The 27,683-nt window shown below is 50.5% G+C and overlaps 1 protein-coding gene across 1 annotated transcript in view; it reads right to left on the bottom strand.

The window, feature by feature from the left end:
* Positions 1-27,683, bottom strand: part of DYSF (dysferlin) — a 121,497-nt gene that overhangs the window by 39,428 nt on the left and 54,386 nt on the right. Inside the window, exons 36-43 of the mRNA XM_067298412.1 lie at positions 23,720-23,821; positions 22,818-22,979; positions 22,089-22,254; positions 21,429-21,502; positions 11,838-11,900; positions 4,050-4,061; positions 2,634-2,732; positions 1,284-1,412 (exon numbers count right to left, since the gene is read on the bottom strand). Coding sequence (XP_067154513.1) covers positions 1,284-1,412; positions 2,634-2,732; positions 4,050-4,061; positions 11,838-11,900; positions 21,429-21,502; positions 22,089-22,254; positions 22,818-22,979; positions 23,720-23,821 — 807 coding nt within the window. The remainder of the gene's footprint in view (positions 1-1,283; positions 1,413-2,633; positions 2,733-4,049; positions 4,062-11,837; positions 11,901-21,428; positions 21,503-22,088; positions 22,255-22,817; positions 22,980-23,719; positions 23,822-27,683) is intronic.

Consider the following 27,683-nt stretch of genomic DNA (forward strand, 5'->3'; position numbering starts at 1 on the left):
GTGCAATTCACACCCACCTGCCTTAGTTCTCTTCCCTTTAAATCAGGGATCCTCAGCCAAACCACCTCTGGGAACTAGTCCTTGCCCCCCGCCATCCCCTAGCCCATGCCTAGGCTTTGTCTGGGAGAGCGTAACTTGGCTTGGGCGAAAACCATGCCAGCGGGCTAGCACCAACCGAACCATCTGGATGGTTGTGAGTCAGGGACAGAGCCCAAACCCTGGCCCTCATTTACCTACTAGAATAGACCATGTCCTACAGGGCACTGGACCGTCAGGTGAGCCAGGAGCAGGGCGGCAAGCGGTCTATATTGTTTATCCCTTTCCTGAACAGCAAGAGGTGGGAGGAGAAGAAAGGAAATGCACACATTTGCAAGTGTTGTATTCACCAAAGCTGATTTCCTCCTTTGCAAAAACAGTGAGGTAGCAGGAATCAAAGTCTCTGGGTATTGTTTGGGGGAGGAGGGTGTCAGGTCAGATGAGGAATGCAAAAAAACCCAGCTAGAAAAAAATAATCCTTCCTTCTTCCCAGGTTAAAACAGGCTAAAGGCTGCCCCAAGTGGGTTACCAAGAGCAAAGGACTCACTGCTGCTCCGTGCTGGACAGACACCCACAAAGGGAGGGCTCTGAGCCTGCGCTGGGAGAGACCGGCAGCGCTCACACACGCTTCCCACCCCCGACCCAGAGCAAGAAGATGCTCCACAGGTTCGAGCCAGCCAGCTGCAGGCAATGTTGACTGCAGACGGGTTTTTGCTGCAGGATTACGATGCAGCCTCTATCGGGTTTGAAGTGTGCAACACACTCGCTGCTGGGGAATAAAGCAGGCAGACCTGCACCAGCAGCTTGTTCAGATCAGGTCCAGTAGTGCACTTTTATGGCCCATTTCCTGCTGAAGTCCTACCCGTAAATAATTTGTAGTCATCATCCCACTTAGGTCTAGTCCGCAAGATCTTCTGTCCAGCAGCACATGTTCCTAGCTGTATTTCATGCTTGTTCCCCCATGCAGACAGCAAGGGTGTCTGTCCCGGCATGAAGAGGCTGCATTTGGGGTGTATTTGGCCTCTGTCAGCAACATGGCACTAGGCAACTATTTCACACAGACTAGAAATAATTTGGGGATGAATACCACTTTCTGCTGTTTAGGTGTGTCTAGCACCTAGCACAACAGAAGCTTATTCTGGGATACAACCAAACATGGTCTGACCAGGAACCCAACAGCAATCAGCTGTTAACTCAACCTGGGTTATGGGCAAAGGTGGTAGGGGTAGAAAGAGAGGCCAACGTACCTTGAACTCCCCCACAACAGAGGGATCATCATTCGAGTCCTGCGTCCGGCCACGATACAGCTTGAAGGTGTGGCAGAAGTCAGAGAGCTGCTCGAAGTCCTCCACGTTCTCCAGCTCTGTCTCGTAGACCTGGGAAGAAAGAGCCCAGGCTTGCAAGGGAGGGCTGGCACGCTGGCAGCACACCCCAGCAGAGCCCTGCTGACACAAGCCTTGATCCAAACTCCCCAGGCCAGAGAAAACGTCACCCTCAAGGACACAGCCATGTGACCTAGCATCCTTGTTACCCGCCAGGACGAGAAGGAAGAGCAGAAGACCTTTGACCACCCTACTATAACAGCATCTAACTCAGCAAGCCCAGGGCTGTCCTGACCGCCAGAGAGGGCTGCAGACCCCAGCTGATCCCTTGTCCCGTGAGCCAACGGCACCATAGAAAACCGGGCTGTGTGGCATGGATGTCCCGACCAGGCAAAAATAGGCCAAGGTCCCCGCAGAGGGTTTTTCATCAACTGAAGAGACTTTCCTGCTGGGAGTGTTTTCCTTGCGACCAGGCTAGGTTTTCCCCACTTGACTTCTACTTGGGTTCCTATGTTACTCTTGGCACATCCCATCAAATGGCACCTTAATCTCCCCCTTCCCTTAGGGATCTCTGGCTTTCTTTGGCATTTCCAAACACCTTCCAGGTTGACAGTTCCCCACCTCCTCTGCCACTTAGGAAAGGGACAATCTCTTGAATGCTGAAGAGTGGAAAATTTTAGCAGAAAGTATTTCCAACAGAAAATTAGGTTTTCAAAATAGTTGTGTTTTGAGTTGTTTTTTTTTTTTTTTTTTAATAAAATTACCTCCTCTATGGGGAAAATGATCTAATTTTTTTCCTGGAAGACAAAAAGCCTAAACACTCAAAACCCAAAGTATTCCCACTGAAGAATGCTGTTGTGCATTAGGGGTATTATAACCTGCCTGGGCCATGTACCCTTCTTTGTTACAAGCCAGTCCTCCAGGCATGACACACTCTGGCCAAAGGGACGCAATTCTATGTTGTGGGACACGTACATCAGCAGCAGAGATTTGTTCAACGAGGCCAAGGCCAGCAGAAGCCACCTGCACCACTGTTCCTTGGGGTATCACAGCAGCACACCCCAACAGAAACATCCGAGGTTTTGGCCAAGACTCTCTAGTAACAGATATCTGGTTGTAAAAGACTGTATTTTTCCGACCTGTTCATCTACATCTTTACCCTCCTGCTCTGGAGAAATCCTGTTGGAGTCCCGGTTCTGCTCCCATCAGAGCTCATGGAAAAACATCAAGGAGAGTCAGGGTTCAAGAAGCCAGAGACCAGCCAACGTCACTTACCTTCAGCGTGTCAAAGCCCTTCTCTAAATAGCAGCCACATTTTTCCCTCTCTCCCGTGGAAGCATAGAATTTGCTCCACCAGTCAATGAATTCTTCCTCCTGGAGGCAAGAGATACAAAAATGAGACATCTCTGCTAGTCAACCACAACGATCAATAACAGCAGCATCTCCCATAATTGCCAGAGGTGAAGTTTTGCCTTGAGCACAGAGCACATGGCACTGACCCACTGCTCAGCCTAGTGTCAGTGGGTCTCTGTCCTGCAGAGGTGATGAAGCTATCGTGAATCCAACCTGCAGCTCCTTGCTCCCTAGTTTAAAGAGGAAAGGTGCTTTTGGGATGATTCCAGCCCAAATCCATGTGCTTCAGCCACAGCAAGGCTGTCCCAATACCAGTAAGGTGTTCTGGACCTAGACCCATCATCAGTGAGGCTGATTCTCCATAGGAGAGTCAGGTAGAGCTCACAAGAAACAACTGGCAGCATTTTTATGCGCGCGGCAGATTTTGGCCAGTTTGGGTGGTGGTGGCGTGCTCAGGACCTCAATGCAAGACCACACAGTAGAAGAGATGAAATAACTCTCATGCTAACATGCTCTGGGCAGCTTGACATTATGGGATCACCTGAGGGCTGCTCTTAAACTTAAAACCCTGCTTTGGGCTTTGCCTGGAAGGTTTCTGGGACAGAGGTTGTCTTTCTCTTTCGTGTCCCTACACCATCCAACCTCCCCACCCACTCAGGTGAGACAAGTAAATGGACAAATGCTACTTCCACTAAAAAAACCCTGGTCGCCAGGTGCTGCACCCCTCTCAGGAAGAACATAACTCTTTTCGTACTGATGCTATAAGAAGAAACAGGCAAGTCTCGTACAGCCTTGGCGTCGCAATGGTGCAGCCCACGGCCACGATGCCATTGCAGAGCATTTGCCTCATCTGTTATGCAAGCTGTTCAGCTCTGAGGATGCTGTTCCAAGAAGAAAGCCGGCTGCCGGCTTCAGAAAATGCATAGACTTTATAAGAGCACAATTTCTGAAATTTATACAAGCAAAGATGAAGGGGCTTTGACTGTGATTCATGAAACATTCCTGAAAAATAATGATGTCTTATTTTAGAAGTCCACAAAATTCCATCACACTGACCTAATGGAGGAATCATAATAGAGGTTTATTGGACTTATATTTTAAGCCAACGGTGCAGGCTTTAAATTGCTGTCTTGAATAGACATTGTTTTTAATAGAAATATTACATAAATTAACTTTGAGGCCTCTGCTGCCTCCCTTTTTTTGAAAAAAAATTTTGCCTTTCATCGCTTCCCCTGTTTTATTGTTTAAAAAGCTACACTCTAACCATCATGGCTTTATTATGACATTCCACAGGTACTGAGTTACAAAGAAAGCACTTATACTAATCTGACGACTTACCCATGGTATCTTCTGCAGCCCCAAGACAAAGAATTTGGTTAGATATTTTTGCTGATTTCTACTGATGTTACAAAAAAAAAAAAAAGGAAAAAAAATGAGGCAAGGGAAGCAGCTGGAATGTTAATAGCGAAGGATATTAATCCATCTGCCTGCAAATGGAAAAGCCAGTGAAAGCAATGGCTCTGCTACGCGAGCGACTGGATTCAGGGATTTCATTTAGGAGTCAGGCGAGAGCCAAAAGCACTTCCAGCGTTTCATCTTGGAAGTGGTGCAGCTCCTCAGAGCAGGGTGCCGGGTCCTGCGCCCCGGGGGCCGGACTCAGCATTTCAGACACTTTCCCGTTCAGCACTGGGATAAATTCAAGACCTTTCAAGCCCGGGGACACCATCACCTGTCTGCTGGGGACCCTTCGCCCAGGGTGGCCCAGGCAACAGGTCTGTCCGTGCCTCTCGCCTAGAGGCGACCCAACATGACCACGTCACTGAAGCCTCCCCACAGCGCCTCTGGGACATCCCGGGAAAGGGGGCAGCAGGAAAGTCACTTCCAGCCTTTTCTTTCCTAAGGACGTCCCTGAAGACAGGCTTCTCCTACAGCCAAAGGGACAGGTTTTTCTAAAAATAAGGAAGCTCAGATTCAAACAACGGCTTTAAAACCAGAATTTCACCAACATGCTGCATCTTTCCTCTTGAAATGCTTTGGGGATTACGGCTTGGACACATCCGTAGCTTACCCCCTCCAGACGCTACGCAAGATTTAAGCTGTGGCTAATCTTCATGAAGGCATTTCACCCAGGGGGACGTCCTGGGCTATCCATCCCTGTTACCGAGCCGCCGAGGGTACCGAAACGCTGCGCTCCCCCAGCCCCCAAACGCAGACCTGTGTCATCCTGATGCCTGTCGGGATGTTTCCAGTCTCATCTTGTTCCATCCAGGGTGGGAACGCACCAGTCGTGACCTCATTTTTGTCAGGGAGGCTGACGCAGAGCCCTGGCTTCCCTGCGACTGCAAGCCCAGCCCACCGGATGCATTCCCATATGGAAACATCAGGAGTTTGGGGTTGTTCAGCGCAACCCAGTTTTCACAAAATACGTTGGAAAGGTCATTTCAGTCTGGAACAAAAGGAGCTGTAGAAACCTGAGAAGCTGCCACGTAATGGCCATATCGGCTCCTGCTCGGATTCAGTCGTTATCCTCATCTCGCAGGTGAGGAAACTGAGGCACAGACAGGTTAACAGCCAGAGAGCAAAGCCTGGAGCAGAGCCAGCATGAGACAGCTGAAGTCTTAATACTTAGGATTGCTCTTCTAAGGATGACACCCTCTTCCCTGTTTCGATATAGATAATTACAGCACTAATAAATGTTGCCTCCAAAGAGCCTAAGCCACCGCCTCTGTCTCAAACGTACCCAGCCGAACATCTGGGAGGCAGATTTCCTGCTGGGAGACAGCTCTGCTGCCGGGATGAGCAGATGCCTGCAGAAACAGCCTGGACGTTTTAAGGTGCAGCTCCCCAGCTGCTTGTTCCTGCTCCCTTGCGGTAGACGAACACCCCTGCGTCTCAGCTGCGGTGACGCTCACCCGTCGCCCACCACCGAAGCAAGGTGCAGGCTATTCCCGCACAGGGAACATACATGGGGTGCTGTGCCAACCTCTCTGCTGCAAACTCAGCCCAGGACCAGGCACCTGAGCCGGGAAGAGCAGTTGCAGACGTGCTTGGGAGGCACGAAAAATCCAGCTTTCCTTCAAGCTCTGCCCTAGACATCAGGACAGAGGGGTCACAAACTGACTCGGGGCCTTGCACTTGCCAGCCCTGGGAAGCAGGGGGAAGCCTTTTTTGCACTAACAAACTCCTGTGTTCCTTGAACTCCAGCCTCTTCCCAAGAGCGACCTGGTCCATCAACCCTGGGACAACCTGGTCCTTTACCCTACTTCCTCCAGCCCTGGAAAAGAGTCATTCCGCCACCTCACAAACCATCCCTGGAGACCTGCAGCAGCTCTGAGCAGCACCATGCCCTGCAGAAGGCAACGCTGGAGGGAGGAGCAGAGAAACCGCCTGCGTCCACACAAGGAGCTTGCAGGATCCCTTGCCCTATCCTTCAGTTAACCCTCAAGGCATGCACTGCCAGAGGTTTACAGAGAAATTATCAACTGCTTGCTGCATCACCTTTTTCTTTTCACCCCCTGTGAATCTTGCTCAAATGTGGCCCAAACTGTTTGTTTTCAGGGTTTTTTTTCTATCCTATCCTAATCCAAAAAATGCAAATGTTTGTGGCCAGGTGAGGCCAGGTGAGGCCAGGTGAGGCCAGGACCTATTTTCCTCCAACAGAATCAGCCTGGCCAGAGGCTCCATGTTTTTTTTTTTTTAAAAAAAAAGCAAGACCATCACCTGCACACAGCTGCAGCACCTCCCTGTCTCCCTGTTGGGCCACCACTCTTCCTCGGTGCTCCAGCTTTTATTTCGGGACACCTTCGCCATGAGGCCCAGCCTGCGGAGAGCCAGCTCACCATACAAATTGGTCTGGAACGGCTTCCAGCCAGTGCCTGCGGCCGTGCCGGCAGCTGTCACCCGAGCACGTACAAAAAAAAGGGGAAAAAAAAAGACTGTAGCAACGCTCCGGGGGCAGGAGCGAGACTGCACTTGGTTGCAGAGGGGGTTATTGGCTATCGTTTTCAGCAGGAGATATTCAACACCACCAGCTCTTCCAACTAACAGTAACAGGATAAGCCGTAAAATATGTGCTCTGATTTGGAACTAGCAAACACAGCAAATAACCAATTATTCCAAATAGTTTACAGATTTTGACTTATTTTTTTGGCGTGTGTTAGCTTCGCTAAGTTGTCATTTGATGGGTTATTTGTATTTCTTACAATCGAGGCATCGTGAGCCAAAATAGTGGTAAGAATAACTGGTTAGAAAGCACCTTATGGCGCTTCGCGTGGGAGAACGGGGGATCCTCACTGCTTTTTCACAGCTCCGTGGTGCCCAAGGGCTCCCTGCGAGGACGGCACCTCTCCCGCTGGGGGACGTTCACGGGTCACTCGGCTCCAGCTACTGCTCCAGCCTTCAAAGACCCTTGGTGGCAAACAGGCGTTTTGCACTGCAGTGAGTAGCGTCTCAGGCATGTGAAGGGTTGGCATTAAAAATGGGCCAAAACTGCAGCTATTTCCCCTGAATAGCTGAATTGCAGAGGTAATGCCTCCAGGAGCAGGAGTCCCCAGGTGACCTGGCCTGGGACAGCCCAAGATGCACAGTGGGCAGCTGGCTGGGGCAGAAAACGGTTCATGGTCCCCCCAACCCTTTGCACAGTGAAGGCTTGATCAAAATGAAGGTTTCTGGATGCCACTGAAGTGCTAGTAATAACAATAATTATTATTATTATTAATAAGAATGTGAATATTTGCAAAGAAATGTTTTTGAGGCCCATTAGCATTGACAACGTATTAATACCTTTCAAATGGAAACAGCTCAACAGTGCAAATGGGCAACTGAGGCCCAAGACTTCTTGAAGGATTTGACTGAAGTCATGCAAAAAGCCAGCGGCAGAAACCTGCCGAATGACCATCAGGGCTTCACCCACCCGGATACTGCCTCCAAAGAGGGCCACATTCAGGCTTGAAGGAAGACCTGAACCTCTGCTTTCATGAAAAATGCAATTTATCCTCCCTGCATACACTGTGCTTATTATTTGCTTGCACAATCAACTTTCTGGTAATTCACAGCTATATTTGTTGACATTTTGAAGCGATTCTTCCAAAAATAAGTAGCATTTCTGCATTTTCCCCTTGTCCTTAACAATCTTCACAATGATTCACTAATACTCCTGTTTATTATTACTATTATCCCGGCGCACCAGCATCCCTGTAAGGATTCAGTTCCCTCTGTGCTATGCTCTGTAGAAAAAGAGAAGAATGGGAAAATGCCCCAAACAGTTTCTATTTAAATACTGCTCTGAAAGCAAATACCAAAACCAGGCCAAAGGCACAGAGCTTTAGAGGTATCTATTAAAGGGATCCCAAAGCGACCAGCTCAGGTGATGTCTACATCTGCTTTAGCTTTAGTCGCCATTCAACTGACTGATTTTGATTTCTGCATTGATTTCTGCATGGGGTGCACTGTCCCTCAGCTTGGTGGACAACATCTATGGGCTCCCCGCTGTGCTACGGAGAGGTGACACCAGACCACAGCACCACCAGATTTGCTCCAGCAGGCACCCGGCAGGCTTAACAGCACAGCCAAAGGGGGAGATGCCACCTCCGTCCTTGGAGAGCATTGAGCAGCCACCAGGCACCCACGGATGGAGCTGATGGGGCCTGGGTGCAGGGCATGGTCTTGGCAGCCTCTCAGGGGCTATTCTGGCCGTTTCTTGAGATGGTTTGAAAAAGAGATTTGAAAGACAATAATGAGGAGATTTTGTGGGTATTTACAGACTGCTCCTCCCAGGCATGAAGGGGCAGAATGGCTCGTGAAAGGGCTGGTTTTGAAATTTTGAGAAGTCATGGAGCTCCCTTTCACCCTTTGGACATGATTTAACCACTTGAACTCCATAGGGAGACTCCTGGGACATGAGCCAAGATCTCAGTGCAGAGGGAAGGGGACAGATCTGGAGCACAGAGGCAGGTCTGTGTGACACTGGCATTGCAAAAGCACCTCCTTTTGCTTACGCCCGAGATTTTCAGGAGGGACAAGAGAGGGATGAAGGGCAGGCTCTTAACTTTGTCTAGGTAGACTTTGGCAACAGCTGTTTCAGAAGAAAGCGAAGACCAACCAGATCACAGAGGGTTTGGCATGAACTTGGAAGGGAGTTCCAGAGGCAGTAGGGTTAAGGTGCTGCGAGAGCACCACATCAGCAGGAGATGGGGTGGATGTGGGAAAAGCAAGAGGATCAAGGGTGGGTTTCTTCATGAGGGGGAAAGCTAGAGCACGTGCAATTACGAGGCCAGCACAGGAAACACACACAAAGGAAGAGGGCTAGAGGGATGCTCAAGCCACTACCAGAACTGCCTCGAGCTCTCTGTAATAACAGCTCGCAAAAATCCCGTGCATGAGGCTACCTCCAAGGAAACGAAACTGGAATTAAGCTACGTCATAAAAAACTGCAAATGTAAGTGCTTGGATTCATGCAGGCTCCAGGCAGAGCATGAACCACCAGCTCTAGCAACTCTGAAATGGAGCGTCCATCCCACTGCCTCTTCTTCACCTATAGCCCTATTTACACACGGACCCCATAGGTGCAGGGATCACTGTCACAGAGAGCAGACACCAGGGCAATCACCTCTCCCTGGTGAGTCTCATGGTCCAGCTGGCAAAGCTGTTGAAGTTTCCATGGCCATTTTGGGAATTGGGGTTTTTCAAAAGTTTTTCAGCATGCTGAGGCCATGCTGCTGGGGAGGCAGATAGGCAAAACACTTGAGATGAAAAAACACAGAAAAATCACGTGGACTACACCAAGGAGACAGGTAGACTGATGTTAAGGCTTGACCCTCCATGAAGGGCAAGTCCACGAATTTCTGTCGCGTTCCCCCTCCTCCCGCTACTTCGAGCCATGAAAGCCCCGGTGAGGAGGCAGGACTCGACAGAGTTCAGAAACTCCCTCACGCACTCAACACTGGGCTGAATTTTTGGCTGTAGAAGTTTTTTTCCTAATATTTAACCAGCTGCAGTCCCTATGCCTCATTCCACAGCAACAAAAGATCCTGCTTTCGTGCGAAGATCCCTAGCAATAAAGAACAAGGAGACAGGAAGGAGCACATACATGGGCCGGCTCGGTGATGCGGTTTCCAAAACAGAATGGTTTCCCCCAGGAGGCGTCAGCAGCTCTTTAGAACGTGAGGTTTATTATATTTAATCACATTCTTGTAGGGTCCTGGTGCAGACCAGGAGAATGGGGTTATTACTGCCTAATATTCTGTTGCTTTTATTTTAAATTAATGGCTTGCAGCCTTTTTTTTTTTTTCCTTTGCAAAATTTTATTTGAACTAAAACAAAAACATATTCACGTAAATTAAAAATGCTGATGAACAGAGGCGGGAGGCTATTTATGGACCTTTTGTTTCCACACTCTGCAGCTCAGCTCAGCCATCCATCTGTCTTCTCTGCACAACCAAGGAAGCCACTTCAGTGGGTGCAGAGGAGAAACAGGGCTACTAAAGAGAAGTGCCTTGGGCCAACAAAGTCCACATCTATGGAGAGCCAGGCTGGGAGCTAAGCGTTCCTCTTTGTCCAGAAAGACACCACGCAGTGGCTTCTGCATACAAAAAGCTACCACTGCCATGAGAAGCTACAACCCTTCCTCTTAACTCCACTTGCTCTGCTTACTCAATTTTTAACTCACTCTTTTCAGCGAGCGAAAGCTCTTCCCAGCTTTCCTTCGATCCTACACTGTCAGATGCAACAGGGAGTCTATTCCCTTTTGTATAAGTATAAATAACGCCTCCAAGCTGACCTTCCTCCCAAGGTGAGGGATTGACTCGCAGCCGTTTCATGCGCCAGGACGGAAACACACGGGCACAGCTCAGGGTTTGGCTGACGGGAAGGAGTCGCCGTGTTTATCCCAGTGAGGAAGTGGGAAGCGACACAGTTAATTCTGGCTTAAAACACGCGGGAGGAGTGTGCACCGATTTTGGCAGGAACTCCCCATGTCCTGTAATTCATGGGTCAGCATCAAGAGTCAGGTTTGCATCTCTGCTAGGGCTGAATTTGGGACTTGTAGAAGAATTGCTCCTCTGAAGCCTTAAGAAAGGAGTGCAACTTTACTACCTGTCTCACAAAAGCAGGGAACGTCCCAAGCAGCTGATTTTCTTGTAAAAAACGCAAGAAGAGAGCAAGAGACGCTTTGCAAGGAGTGACCTGTCACTGCCCGGGTACCTCTACAGGCCCTGTGGGACTCCCCCATCCCCAAAAACCCTATGACCCCAAGCCTTCCTCAGAGCAACACCCTCCTCCGCGTGGCCGGTCAGCACCTCCTAAGGGCAACTCAGACCAAGGGTGGTGCCAGGGGCTTGTCAGGAGGTTCAGCCTCTGGACAAGGGGAGCACAGACATCTGTCACTTCCCCAAACATGCCACCACGGCCACCCAGGACACACCATTGCCACCGAGCAATCAGGGTCCTGCCAGAGTGAGCTGGACACTTCACCCCTGGCTCCTGACATTGAGGAGCGGTTCCTCAATCTCATCTAATTGCTGCAAGGCATCTCCTCCTTCCCAGCCTGGCCTCGCTCAGGGCCAGCTCATAACCCACCCGTGCTGATACTACCCCTGCGCCTTAGCCGAGCTGCTTCCTGGCACAGCTGCTTTGTGTTTTAGTCCTGCGAACAGCGAGAAAGCGTGCTCTGTTTCTCTGACAGCTGAACTGCATAAATAAGGTCTAAGGAACATTAAGAATAACCACAAGGGCTCTGCTTCACAGTCATTCAGCACCGTGCCCGGGATCAAATCCATCTCCCTTCAATGTCAACAGCTGAACGCAACCTATAGAGAGGCCAGAGGCTGCTAAGAAGCCATGAGACCTTGGGCACGTACGCAACTACCACCGCTCCGCCAGGCTGAGAGAGAGCAAGCTCCTGGATCCCACCTCATTTGCTTTGACGTGGAGGAAAACGACTGCTGAACTACACAGGCACCTGCAGCAACGTGGAATTGCCATTTAGCTGGGACAGCAAAGGGAGTTTTTACAAAAAGAAATGCTTCAGTTTCTGCAGATTTGTAAATATATATACACATATGTATACCATTCATTAAAAAAAACAAAAAAACAATCACACAAGTAAGTTAGAAATGAAGCAATACATACATGTAACTGGTACCGAGAAGCTGGTATGTTAATTAATGGTGAGCTGGTCATGCCCTCTGCAAGCTACAAATTAAAATGACTGGTTACCAAGGGGGTTAGAGAAACAATGTTTAACACACATCTGCAAAAGCACATTTTAGGAGAAATAAAACGAATGAACCCAATCAGTGCAGCCTTCCCCCTCCCCCCGGATTATAAGGTCGAAGTCTCCCTGGACAAGGCACTCATAGCACAAGAGCAGGGTTTGGGCTACAGTTCTCATTAATGTTCATAAAAATGGGACTGGTTTTGACTGTTCTTTTAGTTTTTTCTTAAATATATTCAGGAAGATCAAAGCTTAAAGAAAACTGATGTTTCCTTTTTTTTCTTTTCTCCCCTTTTCTTCACCTTTTTTTAAAGTGAATTTAGCCCTAAGTTGACAGTGAATCAACAGCTTGAGAGACACAGCATTCAGGCATATGATCAAAATCTAACCCTGTCACTCCCTCAGCCGTGTCCCTGCAACCGTAACCTTGACCTGCCCTTGGCTGGGAGGCAAAAAAAGTCCAGTTACGCCCTCAGTTGGTGTGGGTATGCCCATGGGCTCAAATAGTAATAGCCCTCCCTACCCAGCACCACCACAGCAGCACATGTCCACCTTGGCAGGCGGTGGTTACCATCTCCAGGACCTCAGCATGCATCTGAGCCCAGCCCGGATTGCTCTCTCTGGCAGGATTTTAAGCAATTTTCAAATTAGAGGGTTGGCTCGGCTGAAGACCCAGGGGTCCTTATTGGCATCCAGCTTACAGGGCGTTGAACACAAACATCCTCCAACTGGACAACTGGTTGACTTGCAAGTTAGCACTGACCACACTGCATGATCTGTAACGTCATGCTCGAACAGCACGGTGGTCATTGGGGGTCCCCCAATCTCCATGGACTTTATCTGTGCTGAAACCACCTACAAGCCAGGTGGGTGAATTATTGGGAGTCCTACAGCTAGAAACTAGGAAATTCCATATCATGGAGGAGCCATCAGACAAGGCTAAGCACGCCGTTAATATTTCCCAATGCAACATCTCGGCCTGTGAACACCAAGGGCCTGAAAATGCAGCAAGCCAAGTTCATTGCAGAAGCCAAGGAGGGATCTAACCCAGGGTGTTTTTAACATAAAGGGATTAGGAAATTCAGGATGAAGGTCTGCTACAAACAAAGCACTGAGCACAAGTGCAGCCTGTCCTTGGCAAACCAGGAGCTGCCATCACCTTCCTTCCACCCTGGACAGCAAGCTGCAACTCAGCTCGTATCTCATACGAGCGGAACGGGCTAAACGGCACGTTTCCTTCAAGATGCAGAAAGGAGAGAATGGAGAAGTTCCCACAAGAAAATAGCTGGCTTTGAACATCAACCCAGCCCTGACAGACTCCCCTCCCCATGCTCCCAGGCTCAAGCGCATCTCCAGACTCAGCACCGGACCAGAGCCCACCGCAGCACATGGCGAGCAGCAGCCCCGCTGCTGGACAGAAGAGCAGCCTGGGTCGAGCACGGCCCTTTGCTGGCCACATTAACCAGCTGACACTAACACAACTCCGAACAGCTGACCTTGCTGTTTGTGTGACTTTGAGAGACCCAAAAGCTGGGTCAAATCCAGTCTTCAGAGCATTTGAGGCCATTCAAGACCCATCCTAGAGGTTCTATACTGAGCAGCTGCCAAGGCAGTAAGAGGCAGCTTTGGAACTGGGTACTGTTTTTGACCTGTTTCCCAACAGTTTGGATGTTTATTGCATATCCTCCTTTTGCTGAGTGCCTCCTGGTCTGCTGCCCATCAGCTCTACCAGCAGAGCCAAGAGGCACCTTCCCATCAAACTGGAAATGCAGCAGAGCTTTCATCAAGCAGAAAACATCACATTTACAACTGCTTCACGGGAGAAAGATTTCCCAGGGCTCAGTTACCACTCAGGTGCCAATGTGACTTTTGGTGGCTTGTGACTAGTACGTTAGATGACTCATATGTGACTATTTTATCAACGAGCAGCAGAAATATGTATCTGCTGCTCCCTGGGGACCGCAGATGGATCTTGTGATTGCCCTGCCTGTTCTATTTCCTCTGATTTTGAGGACTCGGAAAAGACCACTGATAACAAGAAGCAGTTCTGGGTGCCGGGCAGGTAGGACTATGGGCTCGTCCACACCAAGCTCATCCAGAAAATACGACAGCCAGTCGTGCAGGCTTAGCTCTTGTGAAACCTTCCTCTGCGTGCATCTCCCAGAGGAGTTAACTAGAAAGGCGTAGCCCAGGAGACCTGTAAGAGCGTCAGAGCGCTTTTATACAGAAAAATTTCTTTTCTATGAGTTTTAGGTGCTTCTTTTCTTCTTATTCAGTAACATGATGTTTCCAGTTCATGTGCACACAGACTTGCTCTAAACAGACCTCGGCCTGAACTTCCCACTTTGCTTGGACGAGGTGGACAACACGCTCGGCAACCTCAGAGCAGAGGGGTTTTGCGTTTGTTTGTTTTCTCCCTTTCAGATGAGGACAACAAAGTGCTCCTTTGTTCCAGTTGTCCAGCACAGGAGGGACCGACGCCAGGCTTGGCAAGGCGGGGGGAAGGCCTGGGAGTCGCACAGCGAAACACACCCATGCACGGGGAGGAGCAGCCCCGGCTCCCGCTTCCAAGGTCACCGCTGGCCAAGCGTGCGGTGGAGCCGGCAGTCGCGGGTACGGGGCAGACCCCGGGCCAGGAACGAGCCCATCGCCCAGCAAGCAGCGACGGGGACACCCTGTGCAGCTCGGGAGATGCCACATCGCTCCCTTCACCCGCAAAACCTGGCCCTTGCAGGCAGCTCCCGGCCGGAGCAGAACGGGAACGGAGGTACCCGAGGGCTGTAAAGGTGTCAGGCCACCCAACGAGAGAGCCCAGGTCCTGCTGGCACGTGGGTCACCCTCGCCTGCGTCCGATACTGGGTGGCGGGACACGGGAGGAGCAACAAGGGGGGGCCAAAATTTGGAGGTGAGGGAGGGAGATGGTGGGAATTCTGGTCTGGCTTTCCAGGAACCAGCTCCCTCCTCCTCCCCTCCCCAAACAAAGGGGAAAAAAACGGAAAGACAAACAAACAAACAGAGAAGAAGTAATATGAGGTCGAACTGAATAACTCAATTCTTTGCAGGGTGTTTTGCTTCTGAAATGTTTGTTTCAGAAAGTAAACGTCGAAGTCTTTCACTTTGAAAACGCTAAAGCAGAACGTTTTGGCTTTCCGGCTTCCCTTGCCCCTTCCCTTCATTTCATTTCCAGTTTAAACTGTTCCCCAATTTTGACCGAGTTTGCAGATGCTTTCAATAGGCTTAAAACTGTCTCGGGGAATAAAGCACTTACTGCAAAGCTGTTGAAGGCTCCTCCTCTGCTCCTGCCAGGTCTGAGCCTGGGGAGCTAACGCAAAACAAGTGCCGGGGGTCTCTCCCATTAGAGTTTTAATTTCCATGTGTTTGTGAGGGCAAGCAAGGGAAGGAAGAATTTTTTAGGTTATCCAAAGAGGTTTCCAGAAGTAAAAAGGCTTATGGGGACATGCTCTATAGCTGTGTGTATGCACACGTATGTGCATATACATGGGTATATCTGTATGAACGTGCATGTGCTACCATTAATAACTGTTGTCCTCAAAGGCCAGTTTGAGCACATTTCCGAACAAAACGATCAAGGCTAATACGACCATGCAAGTTCTGTGAAAGCCAAAGTCACGCAGAGCACTGACAACCTCTGCGTTTCCACAGCAGGGAGAGCGAAGCGGCGCGGGAGCCTCCTGAACGCCCGCACCCGTCCGAATGCACGGACGGCTTCATGGCTCGCCAAGGAAGGGGTGACATTCGTCAGCACACGCCAGCGAGCACCTCCTGGAAATCAAGCATCAGCCCACGCTGCAGCTTTTTCCACGGCGCACGCCTGTCTAAGGGAGCACGTGTCAAGACAGAGAAGGTGTCCGGGATCAACAAGGTTAAACTCAGGAAGGGCTGGATAAAACCTGGCCCACGGGCATCTCTCGGAGTAGCAGCTCTCACAAAGCCGACACCGGCCACGTGCTGCCCACAGCTCCGGCAACACGGAGAGGAAGCAGAGCTGCAGGAAGAGGCAGCTGAACCCGACCCCAGGACGTCTCTCCTTGCTCCACAGTGGTGACACGTCCTCACCTCCACTGAGAAACAAGCACCCCCTCTCCGCTTCTTTTCAAAACCAGCAGAGAAACGCTGAGGATCCGGCTGCCAACAACTCTCTGTTCCCTGATGGGAGCTCCACTTGCTGAGCGTCATCTTCCAAAAATGCCCCTTCTGTCTCCAGATGGGTAGGAAACCCCCCCTCCGGTGAGGGCCTGGCCATGCAGAGCCCTGCAAGGGTCACTTCTGGGCTGCAACGCTCTCAGCCCAAAGCGTGTGAATCTGGGGAGAGATGTGCTCAGACCATCCTTGGTTATGGCAAGCAGTGGGGAAATCACCATCCTTTAGGAACCGCTGGTCCAAGCGCCGGGTCTCCTTAGACCTCGTTGGCTCAGGAAGTCTCCCAAGGTTGACGTCCCCTGTAAGAGTCCCAGACCTCCTCTCCTCCCTGGGAGAGGACTGGTTGTTTCCCTTTGATGCTCTGGCCTTTTCCGGCAAGTCTATGAGAACAGCATGTCCAACTTGGCAGGACACCAGCTTCTCTGTCCCCACTGAGCCATGGAGAAGACTGAGGCTCAAAGACATTCAGGTATCTAAGTCCTACAGGCACCCAGCATCACCTTGCCTCTGCTATGCTGAGCACTTCACTCTGTGAAGACCCAAAACGATGCTCAGCAAAGCTTCAGGGACCAGGGAGAGCGGCAGGGATCCACCTTACACTGCAAGAGAGTCACGCAGACCACGCACGTCCCAGTCCCTGCCATCAGAAGGGCTCGCAGTCTCTGCCAGAGTGCTGGGATATTATGCTTATTTATACAAAAAAAAAAAAAAAGAGCAGAAGCCACGTTGGGGTAAGATCATTGAAAGCAATGCGTTGGAAACCACAACCACACCTGAGACGGGGATTCATTTTTGTTCGCAATTTCACCAGCCACTCGGAGGGTCGCCACAACGGAGGAGCCAAGCACAACTGCAGCACCGAGGCAGGTCCACACCTTCGGCTACTCCCGTGCTGGTGTAAACGAGAAGATCCAACACAGGAAGCTCAACAGAAAACACCCACAGACAGCAACGGGGATGGATTCGCACTTCCAGGAGCCTGAACAGCGCTACAGCCCCAAGAGCCTGCTGCTAATTGCATCCGAAACCCGGTGGCCGGTTCAAAGTCAACCAGTACCTCCACGTCTTGGTCCTTTTAGTGCACGTTTCTACACAGCACCTACAACTCCTGGCTTGCACACCCCTCACCGCCAACTTGCACATTCATAATTAGCGCTGCTCAAAAGATAGAGAAAAGCTTTGAAGGACGATTTTTCATTTTCTTTTCCAAACTAACTGCAATAAAAGATGCGAAAGCCAAAAGATATTTGAAATTCTGCCATTTTTCGAACACAAATTTAAAAAGAATGTGAGCCCTGGGTTTCTCTTTCTTGCCTTGCCCTCACTTCCGGGTGCAACAAAACCTGGGGAAAACAGGAAAGTGATGAACGGGGCTCAGGGGAAAGGACCGAAAGAAAACAAACTGCTACAAAACTAACATGAAAACCATTCTTGTTTTTTCTTCACTAGAAAGCAAAATGAGGGAAGTGTCCGAAGGTGGCGATCAGAATAACAAGCTGCTGGAAAACCAGTGTGGAGGGATTCCCGTTAAGCAGAGCAAGAGGGCTGGTGGCATCACCCATGGCACAGTGGTGGCCGGGCACGCGCACAGGGCTCGGCACATGGCACAGCTTTCAATGGCCCTGTGGATAAATAAAATTATTTTGCAATGAAAAAGCAAACTTGGATTGAAAATTTGGGCTCTGAAATGTTTCTCCATTGGGAAACAGAAAGAAAGCGTTGGAAAATGCTGAAGGGAGGCGGCACTGAGAAGTTCCTCATAATCTTTATGGAAAACCAGAACTTCTCTGCTGGAAAGCTGCAGAAAGGGACTATTCCAGTGTTAACACTGAAGGAAAACTCCCAGTTTTTCTGCCCAGTAATGGTAAGAAACTCTCATCTGGTTTCACTCCTAGTGCACGGGAAATGCCATTTGCCCCCCTCGAGATCACAATGAGGAATTACTTTTCCCTCTTGTTATCTCCACCAAAGTCACGGGAGAAACAGCAGGAGCGAACCTGGCTCTCGAGCGAGTGGGACACTATCAAAGCCAAAGCCGCATCCTCCTTCCTGTGACCAGAAGGTGTAAAAAAAAATCAGAGGGAGAAAACAATGTTGACAAACGAAGGTCAGATGGAAAGAAATGCTTTATAAAATCAGTTGCGTTTAACAAATAGTTCTGACATTAGAAAAATAGGACAGCGGGGAAGTGCGGAAAGGTTCAGTTCTGATGTTTTCAAAGGGCAGTATTTTATGTCCGAAGTGATGCAGGATTTTTTTTTCCAACATCATTATGAGGGCAGTTTTCAACTTTGCTATGCAACTTTTTTTTTTTTTTTAACCAAAAATTGACCAAAAAAAGAAAGAAAGAAAGGGGGGAGATTGTAAATTTTAGATTTCATACTGTGTCAAACAAAACATTTTGGTCCATCCAATATGAAATTTGGATAGATTTTTTTTTTCCTATTAAAAATTAAGAAATTACATCTTCCAGTTTGCTGGAGTTGCAGGCGCAAAACCAGTCCATCGGCTGCTGGGTTTCCGGAGGGTGGCCAAAAATCCCTTTCCCAGGGGAGGCGGTCCCCATCCCACCGGGAACACCGGGCCAGCCTCCAAGGGGAGAAGGGCCATTGAAGCCTTCCCAGCACCAGGTCACACCACATCCCCGCAGCACCATCCTACCGCCACCGGCCCGCTCCCCTCGCCCAAAGCGAATGCCGTCCTCGGCGAGGCCGGCAAACAGCCAGCTGAAATCCTAGTCAGGCAAACAACAGAAGTTCCCTAATCAGATTATTTCTCAGGCTTCACTTTGGAAGGACATGCTTGAAGGAAATCGCTCCGATACCCCGGCTCGAGCCGCAGGGCGCCTGCCAACAACAACACGGCTCTGCCGGACCTTCCCGCGGCGCCTTTCGCTCCGTGTTACTAATCCACTCGTTGCAAGCACACGCGTCTTGTGGCCCAGCCATTGCAACAGGTCAGGTCCCACCACTGACCGGTGTCGGGCGAGCAGCCATCCCGGCAGAGAGGTCCTGCAAAGCTGGTGGGCCGCCCCGAGCCGGGCGTCTTCCCTCCGCGTGCGCTCCTGCCGCGGGAACCGGGGCGGCAAGCCGGGCCAACGTCTCCCTCCACGTCCCGATCGCTTCCTGAGGATCCGTCTCATCCAGAGCTTTTGCGGCAGGAGGTCTCAAAGCCTTTGCAGAGGTGCTGTGTCCCATCAGCTGCATTTTATACTGCAAAGGGACAGCCCATGCCCAGCACGGCACAGCTCACTGCAGCGCCCCAATCCTCCGTACCCGTGTTATTCACCGAGACCCCAGCTTTTTCTCAAGTGCTTTCTGCGCTAGACTAGAAGAGGGGATTTTTTACTCATAAAAGTGAGGGTTCCTGTTCCAAGATTCAATTCTGATTGTTTTTTCCCTTTTTTTTTTTTTCCCCTGAAGACATGCTCCAGTTACTTTACTGATATAAGATGAAATGTAATTGTAAATAGTTAAGACAAATCCACAAATGGCAAGCAAATGGAAAGCCAATTAGATTGTCAGTACTATTTTTTGTCTTGAGCTGCTTTTCCCTTTTAATCGCACTTCCCAGGCCAATGTTTTCAATGTCCACTGTCCAGTTCCCAATTGATACTGAAGCATCCTAATAAAAGCTGCCAGGTTTCCAAAGGAGCTGAGCACATAGATGTCCTGACGACTGGTGAGGAATGAGAAAAAGCCAGCTCACTTTGATTTAAGACGACTATAGGATGGCCTCGTCTGCAAGTGCAAACCTGGATCTCATCAGTCCATGGGATAGGTAAGAATAAGCAGGGCCAACTGCAAATGGACTGCAACAGGCTTGAGTCCCATACACATAGTTTTCACCAAAAACTGGGCAAAATCTTGATTTTTCTTAGCCCAAAGCCTGGGAGACTTGAACTGGGCAGAGGTTGCAGCGTGTAATATATACTCCTCCTTAAGCAATGCCTATCCCGCAGCTGGGAAGATTTGCACGATACAAAGCACACACGTTAGCATGGGAGATGCAGTAAAGAGAGGGGCTCGGCGCCGACTCCAAATCGGAACCAGGACTAATCTCAAGGGGAGGGTCTGGTACCAGGATCCCGATCGGAGCCTGCCTCAGGACACAGTCACCAATGTTTGATGGCCTGGAGCCATCAGCGAAGTCCTCACAACTAGAAACACAGAAATGCCACCAAGGCAAGATGAATAAGAAGCAGAAGCAGAGGAAGCCCAAATTATACACCTTGCTTTCAGGGGCAACGAAAGGCGAGACAAGAGGCACGCTTCGTGAGGCAGATCTGTCACAGGCAACCCAGGCTTTTCCAACTCAAGGTGCCATGCAGCACCCAAAGCTTTTAAAACAGACATAAGTTAAATAAATACACCAAAGGGAAGAAAAACCCAGGAGACTCTGAAAAGGCTCCACCAAATGCCTTTGACATTACTTTCTGTTGCTCCTCAGCAATCGGGCTTACCGACAGATTTGCACATTATACGCGCACACACGTTGGCACTGACAGGTCCCTGCCTCAAAGAGGATGTATCTGCTGGCAAAGAAACCGAAAGGGCTACAGAAATGGGAAACATCAATAGCCCCCGTTCTGGCTGAGTCCCCCCAAACTCATGGCATGTAAGTGCTTCCTTTTGGTAACAGCAGCAACACATCCCTCCTTCCTCAGCTCTGCTAAAGCATGTCCCATTCCCACAGCCACGGGACACTGGGCAACCACAGTCCCCATCGCGCACCTGGGAAAGCAACTGGAGCTGCTAAAAACAGCACGCGGCTCAGAAAGCGGCAAAGCATCCTGCAAACAAGGAGTAAAACTGGGGAAAGGAGAACTGGCCTCACGGTTCTGGTAGTGATTGAGATTTGGGCAACGTTTGCCACTGCCTTCCAGCGTGACCTTGGGCAAACTGTCCCATCTGGCAGTATTGGTTCACCTTCCTTAGTGCTGGGGCAACTCCCTTCACGACTGTCCGCGCTTTGGGGCAGTGACTACCATTTCCAAGAGATACAGACAGCAGAGCCTGCAGGGGGTGAGAGCAAACCTTTTTCAGCTACAAACCAAACCGTACATTTAAGAGCAAAGAAGACGGGATGAAGAGAAGAGCCTGGCATGGAGACAGGCTGCTGTCTCAAACAGGGAAAATCAAATCTGACACCTTGGGTTAAACATAAGGAAGACAAATGAGTTTCTGGTTGTTTGTTGTGACATGGTGGAGGGGAGTAAAAACAGAGGCGAGAACTGCAAAAGGAAGGTTACAACCAGATAACCCCCCCCATCAGAAAGACTTGTGTCTCATCTATCAAGCAAAATAAGAAACCATTGCTTTCCGCTGTTGTGATTTTTTCCATACCTGGGCAGGAATAAGAGGCTCTTTGTCATCGATGTCAATGAGAACGTCGTCTTTGGGCGTGAGGCTCACGTCATCTGCAACAAGAGCAGCACAAACCTCACATGGACGTCCAGCTACTGGAGACCGCAAAGCCAAGCCAACTTGGAATTGAGTCCCAACCCTCCTACAAGGGTCCACACCGGAGGGGGACAGCTGGGCTTGCACTTCTGTCCCCTGGTGTCACATCAGGCACCCAACAGCCTCACACCGGGGCTCAGGCTCAAAGATGTGCTCAGTCCGCACAGGAGTGTGTCTAGATGCAGTTAATTGTGGATCTGAAGATGTTCTCCGGGCCCAGCTTCCCCTACCCATCCTGGCACGTCCCATGGGCAAATGACGCTTGCAGAGCGCTGGAAGGAGCAATCTCAGCCATGCTCAGGGCCTCTGCACCGGCCAAAGCTCATGTTCACGCGGGCCGGACAGCTCAGCTGCGGGACAGCCCCGCTCACCAGCAGACCCCAGAGCTGAACTCCTTCGCACCACCCAGCCCTTTCGCCTCAGGCTCCAGCTGGGCTGAGCCAGCAGCACCCAGCGCAACACAGAGAGCACCCCACGGCTCCTCCCGGAGCGGGGCAGGGGCAACGGGTGCAGCAGGCGGCGGTGCTCGCGGCAGCGGCGTACCTGGCTCTTCCTGAGGGCCGCCCGTCTCCTCCCCGTAGGGGTCCCAGTAGAATTCCTCCAGCGAGCGGATCGTGCACTGCCCCACCACGGGTCTCCGGCCGAACGGCCTGTTGTCGATAACCTTGACGATGATGGGGGGGCTGTACAGACTTTCCTTGGGTAGACGCTGCAGGCAGAGGGAAGGGAACATGTAACTGCGCAGGATATTGGGGGCAACAGCTCTGCACCTGCCCAGAATGAACTAAGGCTGAGCAGGACAGGACCAGGTTCACCACAGGTGCATTTTCTATGCTCTACATAAGCCCCTACCACAGCTCATTTAGGAGCCTGAAGTTAAGAATCTAGATAAGCAGGGGTTATCAGAAGCGCTGAGCACCCAAAAGATGTTGGAGATGCCCCACACCTCTCCCTTGTGTCCCTCATACCCATATCACCGCCCAAAAAGGTGGGCTATTTCAGCCAGTGGGTTGAGGAGGAAGATAATATTCTGCATGGCCATTTCAGAGAGATCGGCTGTGCCCTAATCAACCAGGAACGGAAACTTTTCTCTGCCCCCACTGCCTCTGAACCGGTTGCAGCCTCCCCTGCTCCATCCCTACTGGGGCAGGCAGCTAAAGGAACAACCGCCGTGTCCCGCTCTGAGAGGGCTGCTGGACTAGGGACTCCCAGATGTCCCTTCCAACCAGCTCTGCTACAACCCCGAGTACAGTGGGGCCATGGTGTCCTCACCACTTCCATGAAGAGCAGGCAGACATCAAAGTTGGGATTCTTCTTGACATTCTTGATGACACAGGATTGCACAAGCTGGCCTCCACACTCCACCAGCAGGCTGGGCGATGTGACGCTGGCCAGCTGGTAGCTCTTGAGGTTCCTCAGCCCCCAGGCTAGGATCTATAGCGTGAGGGAAACAGGCAGCAAGGACTGAGCTAAAGGCCCACCTCCAGGCTCCTCAGCAGCAGAGGTAACCCTGAAGTTGGCCCACCATGAAGGAGAGCTGAATCACCCATGCGGGTCAGCTGCTGCTGGGAGAAGCCAGCCCTTATAGCAAACCTTTCTCTATATGCACCAATACATCAGGTCCACAACTGCTCATCTCTTAATGGAGCATCTCTGTTTTGGGCAAGTATCATGCAGCTATGAGAAAAACTGTCTGTCTGAAAAGCAAGTACAGTTCTGGGCCATGCTCTGCCCTAAGACTTGGTTGCTGTAATGCCCACCTTGGTGAGACTTGTTTTCCCAGCGAGACATCCTGGCTACACTGAGGGATGCCCTGGTGGAAAACAGGAGCCAGTGACAGTTGTGTACTAGAAAGAGAAGATAAAATGGAAGCCTACTTGGTCCATTGAGACAATTATATCCAGTAGGAAATTGTGGGTTTTCCAGGCAGGGCAATCCTAGAGCAAAGCTTGCTCTGTTATAATGGTTTAAAGAGGCATTTTGGGGCTGATATCTGCATGTGCAGAACCAGCTTGCAGCACTGCGTTGGACTATTTATCCACGAAGTCTGTCTTGGATCCTATTTCTGGACCTCATCCCCCCTCCCATTAGCAGCACACAGTCTGCGACACACCATCAGGCTGCTTTTATTCTGCAAGCTGGCAAGCCTCCCCGTGCCCGTCCCCGTCACTTACCTCGATGGCAGTGCGCTGTAGCACCGGTTTGATTCCTTGGGGGACCATGTAAATGTTGGGCTCTCGCTGGGGCGGGGGGTACGGCAGGTCCGAATCGGCAGACTGTGGGAGAGCAGATGTCCAAAGAGCACATCAGAGCAGGCAAGGCTGTGACACCAAGCCCATCGCCCCCCAGAATCTGCTTCTCTCTGTGCAACTCATCTCCTCCCCAAAGAGCACCTAGGCAGCATCTCTTCCATGAGGGACCACTACGAAACAGTTTTGGGGAAGGAATGAAGAAAGGGGATGAAGCAGCAGTAGTAGGTGAGTTAGCGCTAGTGAAATGCAACTCCTGGCATTGGATAGGTAGCAGGATGCTGTGACCCATTCCCCAGGGACATCAGACGTGGTGACGGGGACAAAGCTGTGGGCGCAGGGTTAGCATCCCGCCTGGCAGCAGGAAGGTGGCTGCTGCTCGTTAGCTGCATCCAAGAGCTCAGTTTCAGTTTCACCCGACAGCTGCCAAGCTGCAAGCCACAGGACAGTGCTTGGACAGAGCTGTCGGCACACAGTGTAGACAGAAGGAGATTTCCTTCAGGGTGAGACTAAATCTGCATGACAGGTGAGGGATTCAAAATTTTGCTCTCATGGAGGAGAAAATTGAGGAGCCAGACTTCCACTTTTGCTCTCAAAGGAATGGCTCTGAGCCCTTCCAGCATTTGGGCTCCTCTTGACCTTGATCATTGAGTTCAGAGTCACCGAAAAAGCAGGAATGAGAACAAAACCTCTAAAAATGCATCCCTCAACCAAGGGCAGTTGGAACCAATTTAGGAGACGAGCATTCTTTTCAGGCTCGAGTATTATTGCATTAAATTGAGTGTATATATTTCAAGTATAGGATTGGTTCAGGTTTATATGTATATGTATATAAAGGCACTACAAAGGGATTTTTCATGGTGGCATGTTAGATATACTAGAAGCTAAGCTTTAATTTTCATTGGCAATTGGTGGTGGCTGCTGAATCAAGCTGCTTGTTAGCTGAAGACTTTGGCTAACTCCCTTTGGGGCAGCTGTCTGGGTTCCTGCGGGGGGCAGCCAGTAAATGTGGGGTACACAGCCCCACCGAGGCTGCCCACGTGCTCACAACGACACCGCGGCACCCCCAAGCCCCGGGACTGGGGGGCACGTGCCACAATGTAATAGTGTTGATGGGGAGAGGGAAGGTTATCTGGGAAACTGGGACCTCACAAGGGACACGGGGGAGAGGTGTGGGGCATCTCCAACATCGTCTGGGTGCTCCACACTGCTGATAACCCACCTGCTTGTCTAAATTCTTAATTTCAGGCTCCTAAATCAGACATTGCACGATGAACATGAGCCAGTTCTGCCTTGGGGTGGAGGGATAGACTGGACAGCCCTTTAAGGTCTACCCCCAGGCTTTTTTTTGTCTGCCGCCCATAACATTAGCACTTTGAGCACATCAAGGTGCCTAAGCACGGGCTGAACCAAGTAAAGCCTCAGTCTATTCCCATTTAGTGAAATACCATAAGGGAGTTCCTAGCTTTAAACATGTTTAAGTTGTTTGTTTCAATGGGTCTCAAGGCTATACTCACACATGGTGCTGAGCACCGACGTACTCAGCAAATTACATGCTTCCCAGCACGCGAAATAACAGAAATGCAGAGCTGGAGAAGTCAGTCAACCCATCTCCAAACCCCAAGGTTGGCTCATGCATCCCACAATCCCTGTGAGACATCTGTGCAGTCTGTTCCCTAAAAGGCCCCTAATGGAAACTCTGTGGCCTCCCCAACTTCACCTTCCATAGCATTAGGGTACCTTTTCCCCTAACAGGGCACCTAAATCTTCACTGGTGCAAATGATGTGTTGCATTTCCTCATGGTCATTGGACTAAAGATCAGTTCAGTTAGTCCATTCTCTGGCAAATCTGTAGTGCAAAAGGGCAGGCAGCCTTGCAGGGAGAGGTCCTGACTGCCCCCATCCCTCCCCTGTCCAAGAGCAGCTTTGAAAGCCGACCAGCGCGTGCCTGGCTCCTAACGCTGCAACACCTTCAACTAGCACTAGCCCATTCTAAGTCCTTTTCCATCCCCGCTGTTCTCCTAGTTGCTTTACACTGGTTCTCCTGAATCTCAGCTGAATGAATGAGCATTAAATGTTTCACCATACTGGAAGAGAAATGATCAGAGAGTCCTGGGGACAAGGCAGGTGAAGGGAGACAACTTAGCGTGTACAGCATGGTAGTGGGGAACAAGCAATTCCCAGACAGCTCTCAACTCAGACCCTACTCTCAGCAGACTGGAAGGAAGAGATGTCCATGAAAAGGCATGTGGGGCCTACTGGCAGGCTGGAGGACAACTCAGGGGGAATCAGGGTGGAAGGGAACCCTGGAGACCATCTAGTCCAACCCTGACTTTCATACAGGGATGGAAGAAAGATGAGTGAAAGTCAACACAGACTTGGCTGGTTGAGAGAGCAGCTGGAAGTGTCTCCCACATGGCACAGCTGGGCCATGCCATTTCACGGGAGGCTTCAATGCAAATGCTTGGAGGGGATCTAGCCCCAAAAGACTACTCCTATTTACACCAGACCAAAACATAGTAGAAGGAAGTCTAGTGCCAGCCCAGTCCTTGAGGTACATCACCAACAGCACAAGCCTGATCTTCCACAGGGCTTGTAATTTACAGCTAAGGGCACTGGAGACTTCAGGCCAGTGTATTCTTTACACACGACCTCAGTGGGTTGGTCTGGACGGGGTTCCTGCAGGGCAGGTGGGCCAGGCCAGGACAGGCCACGTCTCACGGAGCTGGTCTCTTTGAGAATCTCTGTTGGGATTTTGCTTGATTCCAGGGCAAAGGTGGAGCAAGAGAGGAGAGTCAAGTGTTGGAATATAAAAATACCCATTGGAGGAGCCCCTCGGAGAACAAGGCAGGGGTGCAGAGCTGTGGAGTGCCCATTCCAGAAATGGCAGTGGCAAGAAAGGGAGGAGAAAAAGCAGAGATGGTTACCGTCTCAGCCCATGCAGAGCACACAGATGAGCCCTCCCACACCCTTCCCAAAGGCAATGAATGGGGGTCAGCAAAGGGCAGACTTTATGCTAAAGAAAGCAGCATTTCCCCTGTCAGGAAAGGCTATTTGGGTGGAAGAAACCCATTTTGCCAAAATGTGTTTATCCCACCCATTCTGTCACGGAAACGTGGCCAGGCTGTACACATGCCCCAGCTCTCTCGTAGCTTGTCTCCCAGGCTTTGGGGATAACTGAGCCCTGTGGTCACCACGATACCCAAACGACCATGTCCCTCACTCAGCTCCGTGCTTCAGGCTCTCCAAGATACCAGCCTACCCTGACACCAGTCTGTTCAGCTGGTGCAGAGCAATCAGCTCTGCAGGCAGTACAGGGTCTGAGAAGCAAGTCTGACAGGCAGCCCAAGCCAGCAGCTTGGGATCCCAAGGAAGGTATTTTGTTCAGGGTAACCGAAACCCTCCAACACATGTGTTTTTCTGAATGAAACACTACCGAATTCCCATGAAAAGTTGCAAGGTTTGGACTTTGCAACTGAAACACACTGAAACTACTCCCTGGACTGACAAGGGTTCAAAGAACAAAGTCAAGCTCCGCATCTCAGCAGTACGAAGCCAAGCACCAGTCAGGTGCCTTCCTGCAGAAGGCCAAACTAGGGGACCAGTCAAGTCCCATAGCCAAAATCCCCATCAGAAACCCCACAGCCCGGAGTCCTCTCCAGATGCAACCACCTTGTGATTTCCACTCTGCTTGGACCAGGCACCTTCTTATCAGAGGAGGATTTTAGCTGGAGCAGAGGTCTAGCCAAGGCCAGCACAGTCCCTCAGTTATTGCGTGCTTTGTTTGCAGGGGTTAAACACTAATAGATCTCATGCACACACATTACACCTGGCTTAAATGTTACCCTATGTGCCCTGATACCAGGAACATCTACTGGGTCAAGCACAG

The sequence above is a fragment of the Apteryx mantelli genome, chromosome 5 (genome assembly GCF_036417845.1).
Source record: "Apteryx mantelli isolate bAptMan1 chromosome 5, bAptMan1.hap1, whole genome shotgun sequence".
Taxonomy (NCBI): domain Eukaryota; kingdom Metazoa; phylum Chordata; class Aves; order Apterygiformes; family Apterygidae; genus Apteryx; species Apteryx mantelli.